Source organism: Filicampus tigris, chromosome 16 (genome assembly GCF_054856515.1).
Source record: "Filicampus tigris isolate MCC_2025a chromosome 16, RoL_Ftig_1.0, whole genome shotgun sequence".
Taxonomy (NCBI): domain Eukaryota; kingdom Metazoa; phylum Chordata; class Actinopteri; order Syngnathiformes; family Syngnathidae; genus Filicampus; species Filicampus tigris.
In genome coordinates, this window is record NC_141232.1 from 7,992,352 (window position 1) to 8,006,665 (window position 14,314).

The window sequence follows — 14,314 nt, forward strand, 5'->3', positions numbered from 1 at the left end:
GACCTGTTTGCCAAATGGACAAATAACATGGTAAAAGTGTAGCTCAACTTTATGTACTTTTTCCATCAAGACACAGTACAACAAACATTTTATCTGTACAAATCACAGGTAGAATATATGAGAGGACATTTATATATACATACACGTGATAACCTACTGTATGTGGTGTGAGTGCTTAGAAAAGAACATCTAATAAACAAAAGAAAGGACATAAATGGCACATTTTGTTACATTTCATCTTTGATTGGCTGAGGTTTTCAAATATTCCAGCGTACCATGTGACAAAAGCATTACAACACATTCTGCCCACAAGAAATAGCGTGTCCCAATAGTTTTGTCCACATCCTTCATGTTATCTTTTTTTTTCTTTTTTTTCTTTTGTAAATGTCACATTGATGCTGACAAAATGTCCGCCGTCCCGCTTAGTGGTGGTCATTTTACAGGCGGACTTTTTTTTTCTGAGCATGGATTAGTTGACTAATCCTCAGTGTGAGAGAGTGGATTTTCGACCGCTGCGAGAAGTCTTTCATGGATTTGGGATTTTGACTTAATTTGTTGAGAAAGTAGACGGAGCGATCAATACTCATTGACTTTTACTTTGATTCCTCGTCGTTGTCGACTCTGCCTCGTGCTAAAGACGGTGTTGGGGTCTACATGACTGAGTATTATTTCATCATCGTCAGGGTTTCATATCCCTAAAATGTGAAACCCTAACCCTACTTTGAAACCCAAATGATGATGGTTTCAAGACAGGGTTTGAAATTAGGGTTTCAAGCCACAGTTGGGGTTTCAAATTAGCAAATTATTATCATCCATAGGGTTTCAAATCATCCTAATTTGAAAATGTAACCCTGTCTTGAAGCCTTTAACCTTTGCTTCAAACATTAATCTTGTTTTAACACCCAAATCTGAACCCGAACCCTGATTTAAAATTTTAAATTGGAGTTTCAAGACTAGAGTAGGGGTTCAAGTCAGCGTTAAGATTTGAAGGGTAAGGGTTTCATGGCAGGGCTGGGGTTTCAAAACAGGATTCGGGTTTCATTGGAGTTAGTGTTTTAAATTGGGTTTTCAAGATCAGATTAGATGTCAGTGTTGGGGTTTCAAGCAATTGTTTCAATACAGTACAGGGTTGGGATTTGAAGCAACGTTTTAAGGTTAGAATGAATGCTTGAAGCCTGATGTGCTGGTGCTGCGTTCAAAGTTCCGAAGTCCCGGCGCGGTCTAGATGGCGTGCTCCCTCTGGCCCTCGGCGCCATTGAGGACGCCGCGCTCTGGCTCCGAGGCCAGGGCCGCCTCCCTCAGGACCACCATGTGGCCCTCGGCCGCGTGCAGCGATTGGTCGATCCAGTCCAGGCTGCCCGACATGTGGCAGGCGTTGCGGGTGACCAGGACCAGGTGGCTGACCGACAGGAGAAGGGCGGTCGCCCTGCGATGGTGGGAGAAACGTCAAAAATAGAAATTATTTTCTAGTATGTTTCTCAACTAACTTTTTTTTTTTTTTTTTTGGTTGACATTCCCTCTAATCCCACAGGATCAGTAGTCCACATTTTTCTATGACAAATTTTGGGGAAAATAGACAACTTTCAATTTCCTGCACTGTGGTTATCATCACACCCCTCTTTGTTATCATTGTTACCCTTCTGTGGTGGTGTGACAAAACAAGGATAATAGCTACAGAATTTATTTTATCACCTGGCGTCCAACAGGATTGGGTCCAAAGGCGGGTACATGGATCGTACCACGTCGTCCACTCTGTTAAAGATGAACAAAAAACACCCCCCCCCAAGCTGTTAGCGCTGTGGCTAAGAGGTAAACAAACAACTACATTTTATATATAGAGCGCTTTAAAAACAACCACAGCTGCATACAAAGTGAAGTACATGAAGTAAAAATCTGATATATAAAAACAAAAACTAACATAAAAACAATAAGAGGAAAACAATGCCGAGTCGAAAGCCAAAGAATAAAAATGTCATATAAAGGAGGCCAGAACTGCAGCTATGCGCTCCCGTTAGGAGGTGAGGAGCAGCATTTTGGACCAACAGGAGACACTTGAGGGAGCACTGGCTGACTCCAAAATAAAGTAAATTGCAGTAATCCAGCCGAAATGCATCACCTGGGGCTGATGCGCTTTGCCACAGTGATGATGTCGCCCAGGCTGGCCGGCGCTTTGACTTTGGCCCCCGAGCCCATCGTCAGGGCAACCAGTTTCTCCGTCAACGTGTGGCAGATCTACAAAGAAAAACCACGTTAGTTTCCATCTGTCACTCCACAAAGTTGTCTTCCATTACCTTCAGGATAGCGATGCAGTGAGAGACCAATCCGCTGTAAAAAGAAAAGACATAACTTGACCGGTCCAGGGTGTACCCGGCCTCGGATGGACGCTGATGCTAAAAACATACGAGGCGTCCTCGATCCAGTCCTCGTTCTCCAGGATGGCCTCAATGTGCGGGTTGGTGATGACCACGTCGTCCAGCTCCAGCTCGGACAACTCGCTCTGTGTCTCCATGGCGCCGATCAGGTCCACCGTGGGCCTGACGGAGCAGGAAGTGCGCGTCAATCATTTGTTGGACGGACAGGTGTACCTGATGACTGGTCCAGACCCCCACTTGGAATCAAAGTGGTGCAGCAGGTGGTGCGGGTGGCAGTAGCGGTGGCGGCACACCACCACCAGGGCGGCCAAGGACGCCAAAAAGATGGTGGCCAGCACCCCGATGGCCACGATCACCACCGTCTCCATGGCGACGACTGGTGGGTCAGGATTAAGGACGGTAGTTCATCTGTGGAGGATGCATCAGGTTAAAAAATGTATGACTCTTCTATGACATTGCTGGTAGCTTCCGACAAAAAAAATCAAACAAAAAGCAACAGTTGTGTGATTAAAGTGAATTTGGAGATTTGTTTGTAAATAAATGACTAATTTGAAGATAATTGGCAAAAATGTGCCAAGACTGAGAACTTTGCAGTAGTCGGTTGTTTTAAACTGTGAAAACCATTTCAGTTTTCCACATTTTTGGGGCGTGGCCAATATGTGACAGTTCATTTCCTGTTCCTACTTATTATCACACGTGTCATTGCTTTTCTTAAATGTGGCGATAAATTCACTGTCCTATTTTATGGTTCTTATTACACGTGTTCCTGTTTTTCATCAGTGGTGCCCTAACTACAGTGGTGGCACAAAAAGCCAAAGAAAAAGCAACATTCCAAGTCTCGCTATATGGTTTTATCATCACTCATCCTCTTTACCACTGTAAACGACATTCTGTTACAAAATGGAGTCTCATTTTAAACACAACAATTAATTTTCTTGCTTTTCACCATAATTATGCAAGCGCCCCCCTGGCACCACACTCTGCTGAGGAATGCTGTAATTCTTTAATCTGATTATTTTTGGGTTAAGTGGCCTGTGTCATACGGAGCCTTTTCTCTGAACAAAACTAAATATTATTCTCTTGGTAAAAGGCACACGCTTTTTAAAATTGAAAACTGAGAAATTCATGACTTGCGCATTACTTCACACCACTTTTTCACACAGGAAGGCTGGAGCCTGGATTCCAACCCAGAACCTCAGAACTGTGAGGCAGATAAAGTATGTTAACCACTCATGCTCCCATTTTGATTGTATAATAATAATAATAATAATAATAATAATAATAATAATTCCAGTCATTTACCATTATGATTATGTATAACATTCAAATGATTAATAAAACAAAAACACTTTATCCTAATATGCAGGCTATTTTCTTTTTCAAATGCATTGCTCCAATTGGGTGTGTGTGTGTTTCGAAAACAATGGAAGAGACAAAGACAGTCAATAAACACTGCAAACAAAACTGTTAAAAATATAAACACATATTTTTTTTCCGCACAAAAGTCCTAAAAACATAATGACTTACCTTAACATTCCACCACCCCAAATGAAAACAAACTACAGAACAGTATATAAATTTCACCTCCTTGTTCTTCAGCAGGGCGAAGGCGGAGACGTCGCCGACATCTCCAGACAACGAAAACACATGAACGCGCCTCAGGAGAGTCGGCCAATGAGAACTTTTGGTACGCGCGCGCCCGATCACAGGCACCTTTTTTTGGGAGGGGGGCGTGGGGGGGGGGGGTTGATTGGGGGCGTCATATTCATACTGAACGTTAGATGGCGCACGCAGACCACTTTAACCAACAGACAGTAACGTAACCAACCAAACTTTCTGTAAGTACGTGTACGTTATAGTTTGTATATATACACATTTAATATTCATATTACATATCATGCGTGGTATTACATTTAAATCATTTACCCTTAAAAATTGTAAAAACAACGACCGCCATTTAAAGAAGGACGTTACGTTGATGACGTCACACGCCACCTGAACTCCACGTATCAAGTTACACGTGCAAGTCTCTAGTCATTTTGTCTTGAAGTCAGATCTTCTACTTAATGCATCTTAAACCCAACTCTCCTGTGTAGAAGAGCAACATAAGGTAAATTAATGGCGATTTATCTAACCTGAACGCATGTATAACACCTTTAGAATAATGTAGTCCAAGTCAACACCGCTTCATGACACAATTTTAATGAGTATCATGTAGTTTAATGTGTTTGTCAATCAAACAGACTTTAGTTTGCTCCCCCGCTCTCACTCCAAAACCTGACTGCACAATATCTTTGGAAGTCTTTTCCTTTTCATTACAAGTTGTTGCTTGTTCACTATAACTGAGAAAAGTGGTTGTCTATTCCCTTTGAAATGTAGTTTTTAGTACAGAATTCCATCCATTAATTTCTGAACCACGTTAATACATTTACAGTTTTTAACTTGTATCTATTTCATTATCAAGCTGCATTTCATGTATTGTTTTTCGATTTAAATCCCCCCCCCCCCTTTTAAATCCACTGCTATAGTGAACCAGTGAACATTTTATTTTTGTGTGTGATTGCGAAAGTGTGAATTTATTGACATACGGTGTATGTGAAGTGCTGCTGCGCATATTTGTTTGCCCATGTGTGAAGTCATTTGTGTTGTTTAGGCGAGGATGCTGGTCATACTTTTGATGGGCCTCGTGAAGGTGGTTTGAATAATTTAACTGCTTACAACAGTCTTTTATATAACATGGGTTTAGGATTCTGTACATTGTGTTGATGCTTTATGATCGTCTCCATTTTAAGTGCTTTGCTACCACCTTTAAATCCTTGCTGGAATATAAAAAAAAAAAACTTGAATCATTATGAAGCCTAATGTTTTACAAACATTATGAAATAGCCTATATGGCTTCTTTTGTAATAAAAATAATTGGCTTTAGTTGGCACCATCAGAAATCAAAACATGTATTCACTCCTTTATTATTATGGATTTTCTTTGCAGTGGTGAGATGCTATACTACTGCGTAGAGCTGCCAGGAAGCACGTCTGTGAAGGGACCCCCTTTTTCTCTCTCTTGAACTGTTTATACACTGCAGTTGTACGGCAATCATCTAGTGAATGACCCCCACACACACCGTGAGTTTGCCACACTGCCAGCATAGAGATAATTCCCGTGAAGTCTGGCGCCTCGGTGGGGCGGAAGGCGCACCAGCTGGTTCGAGCGTGCTTAGCGCAGGTGTGTTTTTTTTTTTTTTTCTATCGCGCAGTAATGTACATTATTTCCTCTTCGGGCCTCCGTCATGTGGCGGGGACTTTCTCAACGTGCACTCGACAGCTCATCAAACGTCAGCGCTGGCTTCAGAGACACGGTGACAGAGATGGAAAGGGAGAGGCCATCACGATGTAATTGAACAATTTGCCGGGCCGAGTGCTGCACGGGCGGGCTGGCTGTCAGTCTCAACATCAAAGAAATCCTGGACTTTGGTCACACAAAGAGGGTTTCAAAGTCGGGTTTCGAGCCAGGATTGGAGTTTGAAATTAGTCGCGAAATGCATGCCGGGCCGTTAGTTGGTGATGTCACTTTAACTTGATAGGGATGTGTATTCGGGTGTTTAAAATGCTGCATGGGAATTCTATATTGGGGTGCTCGGATTATGGATGATGATGATGATGGTGAAGATGGGGTGTGGGGGTAGAATGGCTGAACGTCCTTGAAAAGCAATAAGACTCCAACGGGCTCTTGTCCAAGTATTTCTGCCGCTTCTTTATTCCCATGGCGTCTTTTGAAGGGGCTTAGATCCATTTACATCCTCTTGTTTTTCTTGCCGCAGAAAGGCGGATGACAAAACTGGTCTTTTGTCACTTTCCCGGGAGATTAGGGGATGTTGTCGTGCGCTCGTAATACAATGGTCGTTCTCATCCGGTTACAGTCACTTCTTTGCTGTCGACAGACGTGTCCTGCTCTGTACGTCTTTATGGGGGGACGTTTTCATCTTTCAAATGGAAGCCTTTCTATGAGGCAGTACATCTGGTTCGGATGCCAGGGGTTTTAAATTGGGGTTTAAAGCCAGTATTTTGCTTTTAATGCCATGTTGACATTAGGGTTTCATATCAGTGTTTAAATCCAAGGTTAGGTTTTTAAAATAGAGTACAAGGTCAGGTTAGATTTTAGGGTGGGTGTTGCCCAGGAATTATTTTCAAGGGTTTCAAATCAAGGGTTTAAACCAGAATTAGGGTTTTAAAATAGGCGTTCAAACTAGGATTAGTGTTTTAAATGTGTCAGGCCATAGTTATGACAAGACAGTCTTTTGCTTTTAAATTAGGGTTTTAAACCAGGTTTAGTGTTTCACATTTGGGTTCCAAGCTCATGTTTGAGGTTCAAATTATGGTTCCAGACAGTATTTTGCTTTTCGAGTAGTGTTATAAGACAGGTTTTGCCTTTCAAAGTAAAGGTTAGGGTATCAAATTAAAGTTGAAATTCAAGGTTAGGTTTTTAAATTAGAGTTTAAAAACCCAGATTATGATTGTAAATTGCAAGACGGGTTTAAAGTTACCTAACACAAGGTTAAGGTTTCAAATTAGGATTTGAAGCCAAGGTTGCGGTTTGAAATGTTCATTTCGAGCTCGTAAGTGTTTTAAAACAGGGTTAGGGTTTCACATCCGTTTCAAGAATAGATTAGGGTCTCAAGCCAAGTTTCGGGTTTTATTTTTGAACTCATATTTTTCTAATAACTCTCTTTTCCTCCCCACGCGCGGATTGAAGTGAGTGCAAATAGGATTAGTGGCCTCCCTCTCTTTATCTCCACATCGCTCGCGTTGCCTCTCCTCGGTTTCTCGCCCTAATCTCCGAGCGTGCGCGCGCGCGATATCGATCTGAGGCCCCGTGCGGAAAGTCGCAGCGCTCGCTTTTCTCACGCCGCTTGCCCAATCACGTCCAATTAACCGAGTTCATCTCCTGGCCGTGCGCCCCTGATGTAAATTCTCATTTTCCCAGCAACCTTGTTGGGTTTTTGGTGAACTACTTTAACCTACTTCACTCAGTTCCATTGCTGGTGCTAACCAGAACGGCAGCACATAAACAGTCTCTCAGATGAATGAACCCCCAAATCGAATCCTGTGCTCCAACGCTAGAATGCTAACACGCTCCCTATCAAGCCCCGCGCAGGAAACGCAATCATCATGCTAGTCAAGCGCTTCCATCAAACACTCGCTAATCTCTATCATCGCCTTGATTGCGTCGCCGTGCTCTCTGAATCTCACGAGAACGACGCACAGCCGCCAGCACCCACTTCTGGGAGCTACTGATGTTTGATTGATGGCGTCTTTAAAAATACATTAGTTTGAACTCCTGAAGGACACATTGGTCTGCTTCCGCCAGTAAAAGTGCAATATCACTCACTTGTTGCTGTTGCTTTACCGCGGACAATCAACACGCACCAATCACACATATATATATATATATATATATAAAACTCACATAAACTCATATATATAAAACTCAAATTTTGTTTGGCTTTTTGATGATGTCACAAGAGAAAGGTACCACAGCTCAGATTCAGAAAACAGGTCAGCCGTGATTGGTCGTTGTGAGCAGTTGTGATGTCTTTTTCAGTCGACGGAAGACAAAATGGCCGCCCCCAGAGATGGCTAAAAACGAGTGCATTTTGCTGCTGAACTTCTATTCCACAAATGCAAAATGAATCAGAATCAGCAGTGTTTCAACTAGTGGGCCTGCTGGGAAGATATTCTTGAAAAGAAAATGTTTGGCATGTGGGAATTTGCCTATTAGTGGATTTATTTTTTGTGGGGCTATTTGGTATTTACTAGTCTAATTGGGAAATATTGCTTTGGTGATGTTGGTGCTGAGGAAGAATGTTGACGTGAGGGGAGGCGCATCATTTAGTCAAGTTACAGCCTTGTCTAATAGAACAAAGCACTTTGCTGCCATCCTGTGGCAACTCTAGGCAATAAATCATTTCGGGTGCGTCTTCATGGCCACTTTAGAGTGCCTCGTTGTCGCGGCTTGGAAAAGCCTCACAACAACCCAGGGCTGCAGATGGTGGCCCAATTCGAGAGTCAATATTTTTTGGCCTTTAAAATCAATCACCAGATTTGACATTTTCCAATATGGCATACCGTCGCTTGTCCCGAGGAAAAAAAACACTTATCTCCATTTTTGGACATTTTTTAAATTATCACATTAATGCGATGTCTGTAAAGCGGAAACACCATTCATGTAAAAATAAGAAAAATTTAAAAAATGGAGATAAGTGTTTTTCACAGGACAACGATAATATGTAATGCAGAGCTAAAATAAACAGCCTAACTGAGATTTGTGTGAATATATTTTGAGCAGTGAAAAACAGCCGCTGCGACATTTTCGCTTTACAGAGACTTTGAAAAAAATCTCCAATCGGTAGCATTTTAGGTTTTCAATAACCACATTTGCTCTTTTCGTGGGCTTGGTGACAGCAGCGTAGGAGGCAAATGAGTTAACCTATCTTATATTTTCACCGACACGCTGGGCCGTCACACCTAATGACTCCGAGTGGGCCAAGTGAAGTGAGGAGTCACTGAAACCGCTCATCAATCATAGCTCAGTCACAGCTTCGGAATTGATTTGCACTCATTGGGAAAACGGCATTCCAAAACGTGAGCAGACAGTTACTTCTCATGTCGTCTAAAATCCCTGCAGAGAAACACTGTCAATTAGCATCTCGTTGCTTGTAAATATGCTGCTCATAAATCACACAGAGGATTGCACTTAGTCAATACATGTCTGCGGAAATGACAGGACACTGTCAAAGAACGTTGCGAAAGGCTAAGGCGCGCTAATTGCCGCTTGCTGCTAATTAGCACTGTAATGCTAAACGAGCACTTTGCCGAAAACCATGACTCGGCAGAATACTGAAGATCACGTTATGGCCAAAACCATCACCACCCCCCTCCAATGGTGGATTTCATGTTGTAGCCTCCGTTTAGCGCGCGGGGGGAAGCCTCTGCTTTTATTTTTTTTTCCCCTCCTCGTCTCCTCGCCCACTCCTGGTGTGGAGTGGCGGAGAGTTCAAACAAAACGGCGTTCCACTCGGGGCTGAGCGACGCCCACGCTTTGTTCTTCGCAAACGGTGAGCACACACGTGGAACGACATCATCACGGAGGCGTAGTCATGCCTCAGCGATCAGTAAATCTCCTGCGAATGGAAGCGTGGCAATGCTAGCACAGGTGTAAGAACCCATTTCACTACGTGGAAAACCTGATCTGCTTGGAAAAAAAACATTTTTGAATTGCGCGTCAAAAATACATAAAGCCATCTGTGATTTAAAATTTGCTGTTGATAACTGTAATTGTATCTTAAAAACTTGTCAGTAGAGGTCCAATGAACTTCCACTATTCGTGGGGGATTGGAACCAAGGCCTACAGTACGGAAAGCGATAATCTGCGACTATTTGGCGCCGACACAAAGGGGATTGTAGCTGCCTATAGATGCCACTAGATGGTGGCAAAGGACTACTTTTGTCTCAATAAAGCTTCTCAAATTACTTCAAATTAGGGCTGTGCAATTAATCAAAATTCTATTACAATTATTACACTCCAGGATTACAAAATTGGCATAATCGTAAAAATCGATTAATTTTACACCTTTTTAAAATTTTTTTTAATTTTTTTAATGACTAATTTTATACATCTGTTATGAAATGCGCTATGTAAATAAAAATGTATTGTATTTTGTGTGGCCCAAAAGGAAGTTACATCATTATAGTGTTACAAAGAAATTGATTTGTCTTTATAGTTTTTACATTCCAACATTTTCTTGTTTTGTGCCAAAAAATAAATGATCGTTTGAATAATCGTGATTTCAATTAATACCGAAATTATCGTGATTAATATGTTTTTCAGAATCGAGCAGCCCAACTTCAAATTCTTCCCTTGGATCCATGATGCCGTCCAGACAGCAGACATGTCTTTAGTTCTTTGCAAATGTTTGCAAAATTTCCCGAGGTGGCAAAAACGCCATCTTGATTTGTTTTCACAGTGGACGACAGTGGCAGATGTTCGCTTTTTTTTTTTTTTTTTCACGCTTCAAGGCAAATATGGTCCGTTCTGGTCGCCTGAGCCTGACGCTCCGAAGGTAGCGTGACAGGAGGGTGAGGAAAGACCCGCCGCTCAAAATGAGGGGAGGAGGAAAATTGAAGCTTATACACACCTCGCCTTTCAAACTCAATACAGTAAGCCACCGCCTGGAAGTTCGAACGGCACACGGAGTTGTTTGTGGTTGTGTGAGGAGTAGTGTGCCGTTGCGATAAAACTCCCACGTGCGTGTGCTGCAGGTGAGCTCAACCGGAGGTAATCATTTCTAATAATGCGGAGCAGACACAGTGTAGTAAATATATTGTAGCTGGCAGTCATTCGTCGAAACCAAGTCAATATGAACGCCGACTCTGTTCTTGAGTCACTTCCATGACTTACTGATCGAAATGACGGCTCATATTTTCTTTTTGTTGTAAATATTGCGAAGGTTGTCCTGGCATTTTTGGCACTGAGAATCGTAGATGTTGTTTTGACTTGTGTATGGATTGTGTTTATGCGTGTGTGTGTGTGTGCGTGTGTGTTTGAGTTTGCCAATGAGAATCCATCCAGAAGACCCCGGAGGAACAACAGATGACTGCAGATAAAACGTGTGTGACCTTGTGTGCGCTGCAGCGGCCCAGTCAGCTGAATGTAATCTTCACATTATTCAGCGAGCAGTAGCAACAAGGTTGCTTCCAACCGCTCATAATGTCGTTTGTGCTCTTTGCAGCATGGATTGCATTGTGACTACTGTGAATTGATTTCATTTCGCCTCATTTGAAACTCCATAACTCACCTAACATAACTATCCATTTTTTTGATAGTACCCTAGTTCTATTTTTAGCCAGTGCATTTTTTTTTTTTTCCGTCTTTAAGGTTGTCTATTTTCACCCCCGGTAACTCATTAGGAAAGTGTCTGTCTAGCTGTTAATTTAATGGCAAACCCACCAGTCTGTTTGACCGATAAATGAAAAATCGCACTAATGTCAGTGCCTCAGCAGCCATGGGCCACCCGCACGTCGCTGATGTGATTCGCACCTGAGCATGTTGGCGCAGTCTCTCTTATCACCATCCGTGCTGTTTGCTTTTTGTTTTGTCTGCTTGTTGGCATCGAGCCCGAAACTTTCCAACACTCCACATGACCATCATCATCCTTCCATTGTGAGTGCTTTTGTTTATGAAAGGTAGACCTGAACCAACTCTTCTTCCTCCTCCTCAGAGCAAAGTCGGATGCGATTTCCATGGCAGCTTTTTCCTGGAAGCTGTACGTGACCATCGGAGCGTCGGAGCGTGAGCGCGCGGCGGCTCAGGTGTGTACATGAGCTTTGTTTGTGGGTTGTTTTTTTTTGTTTTTTTTTCCATGGATTGGTGGTCCCGCGTATGCATCGATGTTGGCTAAGAGTCCCCCGGTGAGGACGGCACGTCCCACGGGACGCTTAGCTGAGCGCCAGCTGAGCCCGACCCCTCATCAGCCAGGGTGACCTCCCGGGAGGCTATTCAACCACAGAGTTACGGTGTACTTCTTTCATTAGATAATAAAAATGTCTTTTTTTTTTTTTAAGGTACATGTTAAATAATATATCGATATCGCTATAGTCATCATCCATACCGCACATTTTTCCAATGTTTTAATCTTTTATCGTTTTTCATGAAATAGTGATAGATTTCATGGATCTTTGAATTTAGTCCAATCTTTTTGATATTTAATGCAAAAAGTCTTAAACTCATTTTATTGAACGACACTGTTTTTTTATTTGGCAAGATGCCGAAATCTTCCATATAAATCAATAACCACCCCAGATTTTATTGCAACCGTAAAACGCTTGCAAAATGACAAGTTATTATCCCACTCCAGTTTTCAGTGGCTTGATTGTCAAACGTAAATACATTTTAATAACTGCTAACAATTGACGACATGTTGACGTTCTACTCTAATAATTAAATTTAATGTATTCATAATTCTAATAAAATTTTTACAATTAAAGAAAGAATTTTAAAAAAGCCTTTATTTGTAAAGTACTTTTTCCTTTTTTTTTTTTTTTAAACAATCAACTTTCCCCCCCAAATATACATTTTCTTTGCCAATTTCCAATATTAACTACAAGTAACTTTGGACAGTTTCCCGACAGGTAAAAATGTGAACGTTGCTAGTAGCAGAAGAGCTAATTGGGCTCAAACTGGTGCCAAAAGAGCTGCCGTCTTTGTGTTTTTTTTTTTTTTTCTGCTACTGCGTCTGGCCTGAGAAGAGAAGTATAAATTTGTCACAACAACAACTAAAAAAGAAGCAATCTGGCAGCCAGAACAAGCATCAGTGTGTGTGTGTGTGTGTGTGTGTGCGTGTGGCTGTGTGTGTGTGTTTTTTTTTTTCTCAGTAATTATGTGAGTTGGAGCCAATTCTGCACACAAAAGTGCAGACACAATACTTGGGTCATTAGCGTGCTCACACACAATATGTCACTTCCATTGCTAATAAACTCTTAACTCTTGCTGTAAACCACACATGATTATCCGTATTACATCACAATACTGCTAAAAGAAATATGGCACATATTTGCTAATCGGAACGTCACTCGTCAAAACATTAGGGACATTTGCACATGCTAATAGTCAATAAGCCAGCTGTAACAAGCCACCAAAAGATGATATATACTGAAGTACTGAAAAAAAAATGCACTATTAAAAATGTATAAATATTACATGAAAAAATGCAAACAAAATGTTACACAAATAATTGATGATGATTCTAGGTACTTGACAAAACAAATACAGTAGATGAAAAATGTTGGCACAAAATAAAATATGATGCAGAAATACACAAATATTAGAGAATACATAAATAAATACATAAACCCCAAAATTAAAAAAACAAAATGCACCAAAAAATTTGATCCAAAAATTGGATAAAAATAAAATAAAAAAAAACATTAGAAAAACATTTGAAAATAAAATCTAAAAACACACAAATATTAGAAAATTACACCTTAGAAACAAACATTTGACAAAAACACAAGATAATACAAAAAAATATTTAAAGAAAATTACGAAAATGTACAAAAATAGTGATACATAAACAGACAAACATTAGGAGATAATACAAAATATTAGAAAACAATAGCAATACACAAAAACAACAATTGGCGTTCCCCCCCACTTCTCATTACAGTATGACTCCTCCAAATTAGTTTTTGCAGAAACAATATCCGTTTATCCTCATCGCACTCGTCACCCGCCGCCACCAGCTCTTCTTTTTTTTCTTTTTTTTTTTCCTCCCCCTAGGCGTGAGCAACATTGAAATTATGCAACAAATCTGACGAGGACAGACGCGCGGCGGTTAAGCCGTAGAGTCTGGTCGTCACCTGTCACGTTTAATCTGCGCACGCTTGATCTCTCGTTCTCCATTTTCTAATATTTTTGGCTTACCTGACTTGGCTACATGGTTGGAGTGAACCGGCATTTTGTTTCAATAATTTCTTTCTTTATTTATTATTTGGTTGCATGAAAGTTTAATCATTCCCTTGAGGCAACAGCAGTTATTACTTCAGCAAATTGCAACCGAGAGGATAAATGGTGTGAATAATGCTGAGTGCATATGATGAAAATGCGCCGGCGCAAAAGCGTGCAAAGCCAGGCTGGCAGAAGATGCATCATACTGAGCACATGGCAAATATGAGCAAAAATCCAGAAAACTAGGTGATTCTGCTGTGAAAAATAACTCGCTGAAGGAAGATTTTGCTTAGAACAGTTTTTGATTTTCTGTCCTCGTCAAAGAATAAATAAATAGATAATATCCCAAGAGAGGATTTTGCATCAAATAAAACGGGTTGCATCCTCCCGGGGATCAAATATAGTTAAGTTTCATTTATTTTAACTCAAAAGCAGACTTTACC

General features: G+C 41.2%; 2 protein-coding genes across 3 annotated transcripts in view; one reads left to right on the forward strand and one right to left on the reverse strand.

The window, feature by feature from the left end:
* Positions 1 to 31: 31 nt before the first annotated feature.
* On the reverse strand, positions 32 to 4,042 carry tmem98 (transmembrane protein 98). Of its 2 annotated transcripts, none has more exons than XM_086055028.1 (7): positions 3,957 to 4,042; positions 2,610 to 2,780; positions 2,403 to 2,534; positions 2,292 to 2,325; positions 2,117 to 2,232; positions 1,693 to 1,752; positions 32 to 1,426 (listed from the first exon to the last, which is right to left on the reverse strand). In XM_086055028.1, exons 2-7 carry the CDS (start codon positions 2,738 to 2,740, stop codon positions 1,222 to 1,224), a joined length of 678 nt encoding a protein of 225 aa, XP_085911154.1. In that variant the 5' UTR covers positions 2,741 to 2,780; positions 3,957 to 4,042; the 3' UTR covers positions 32 to 1,221. The 2 variants fall into 2 exon arrangements, with proteins under 2 accessions (XP_085911154.1, XP_085911153.1); XM_086055027.1 differs by having other exon boundaries at positions 3,900 to 4,040.
* A 327-nt stretch (positions 4,043 to 4,369) lies between these two features.
* The window catches only part of LOC147134490 (zinc finger protein 281-like), a 57,756-nt gene continuing 47,811 nt past the window's right edge, over positions 4,370 to 14,314 (forward strand). The window contains exons 1-2 of the mRNA XM_086055518.1: positions 4,370 to 4,482; positions 11,647 to 11,737. The gene's annotated coding sequence lies outside the window, so the exon portion shown is untranslated. The remainder of the gene's footprint in view (positions 4,483 to 11,646; positions 11,738 to 14,314) is intronic.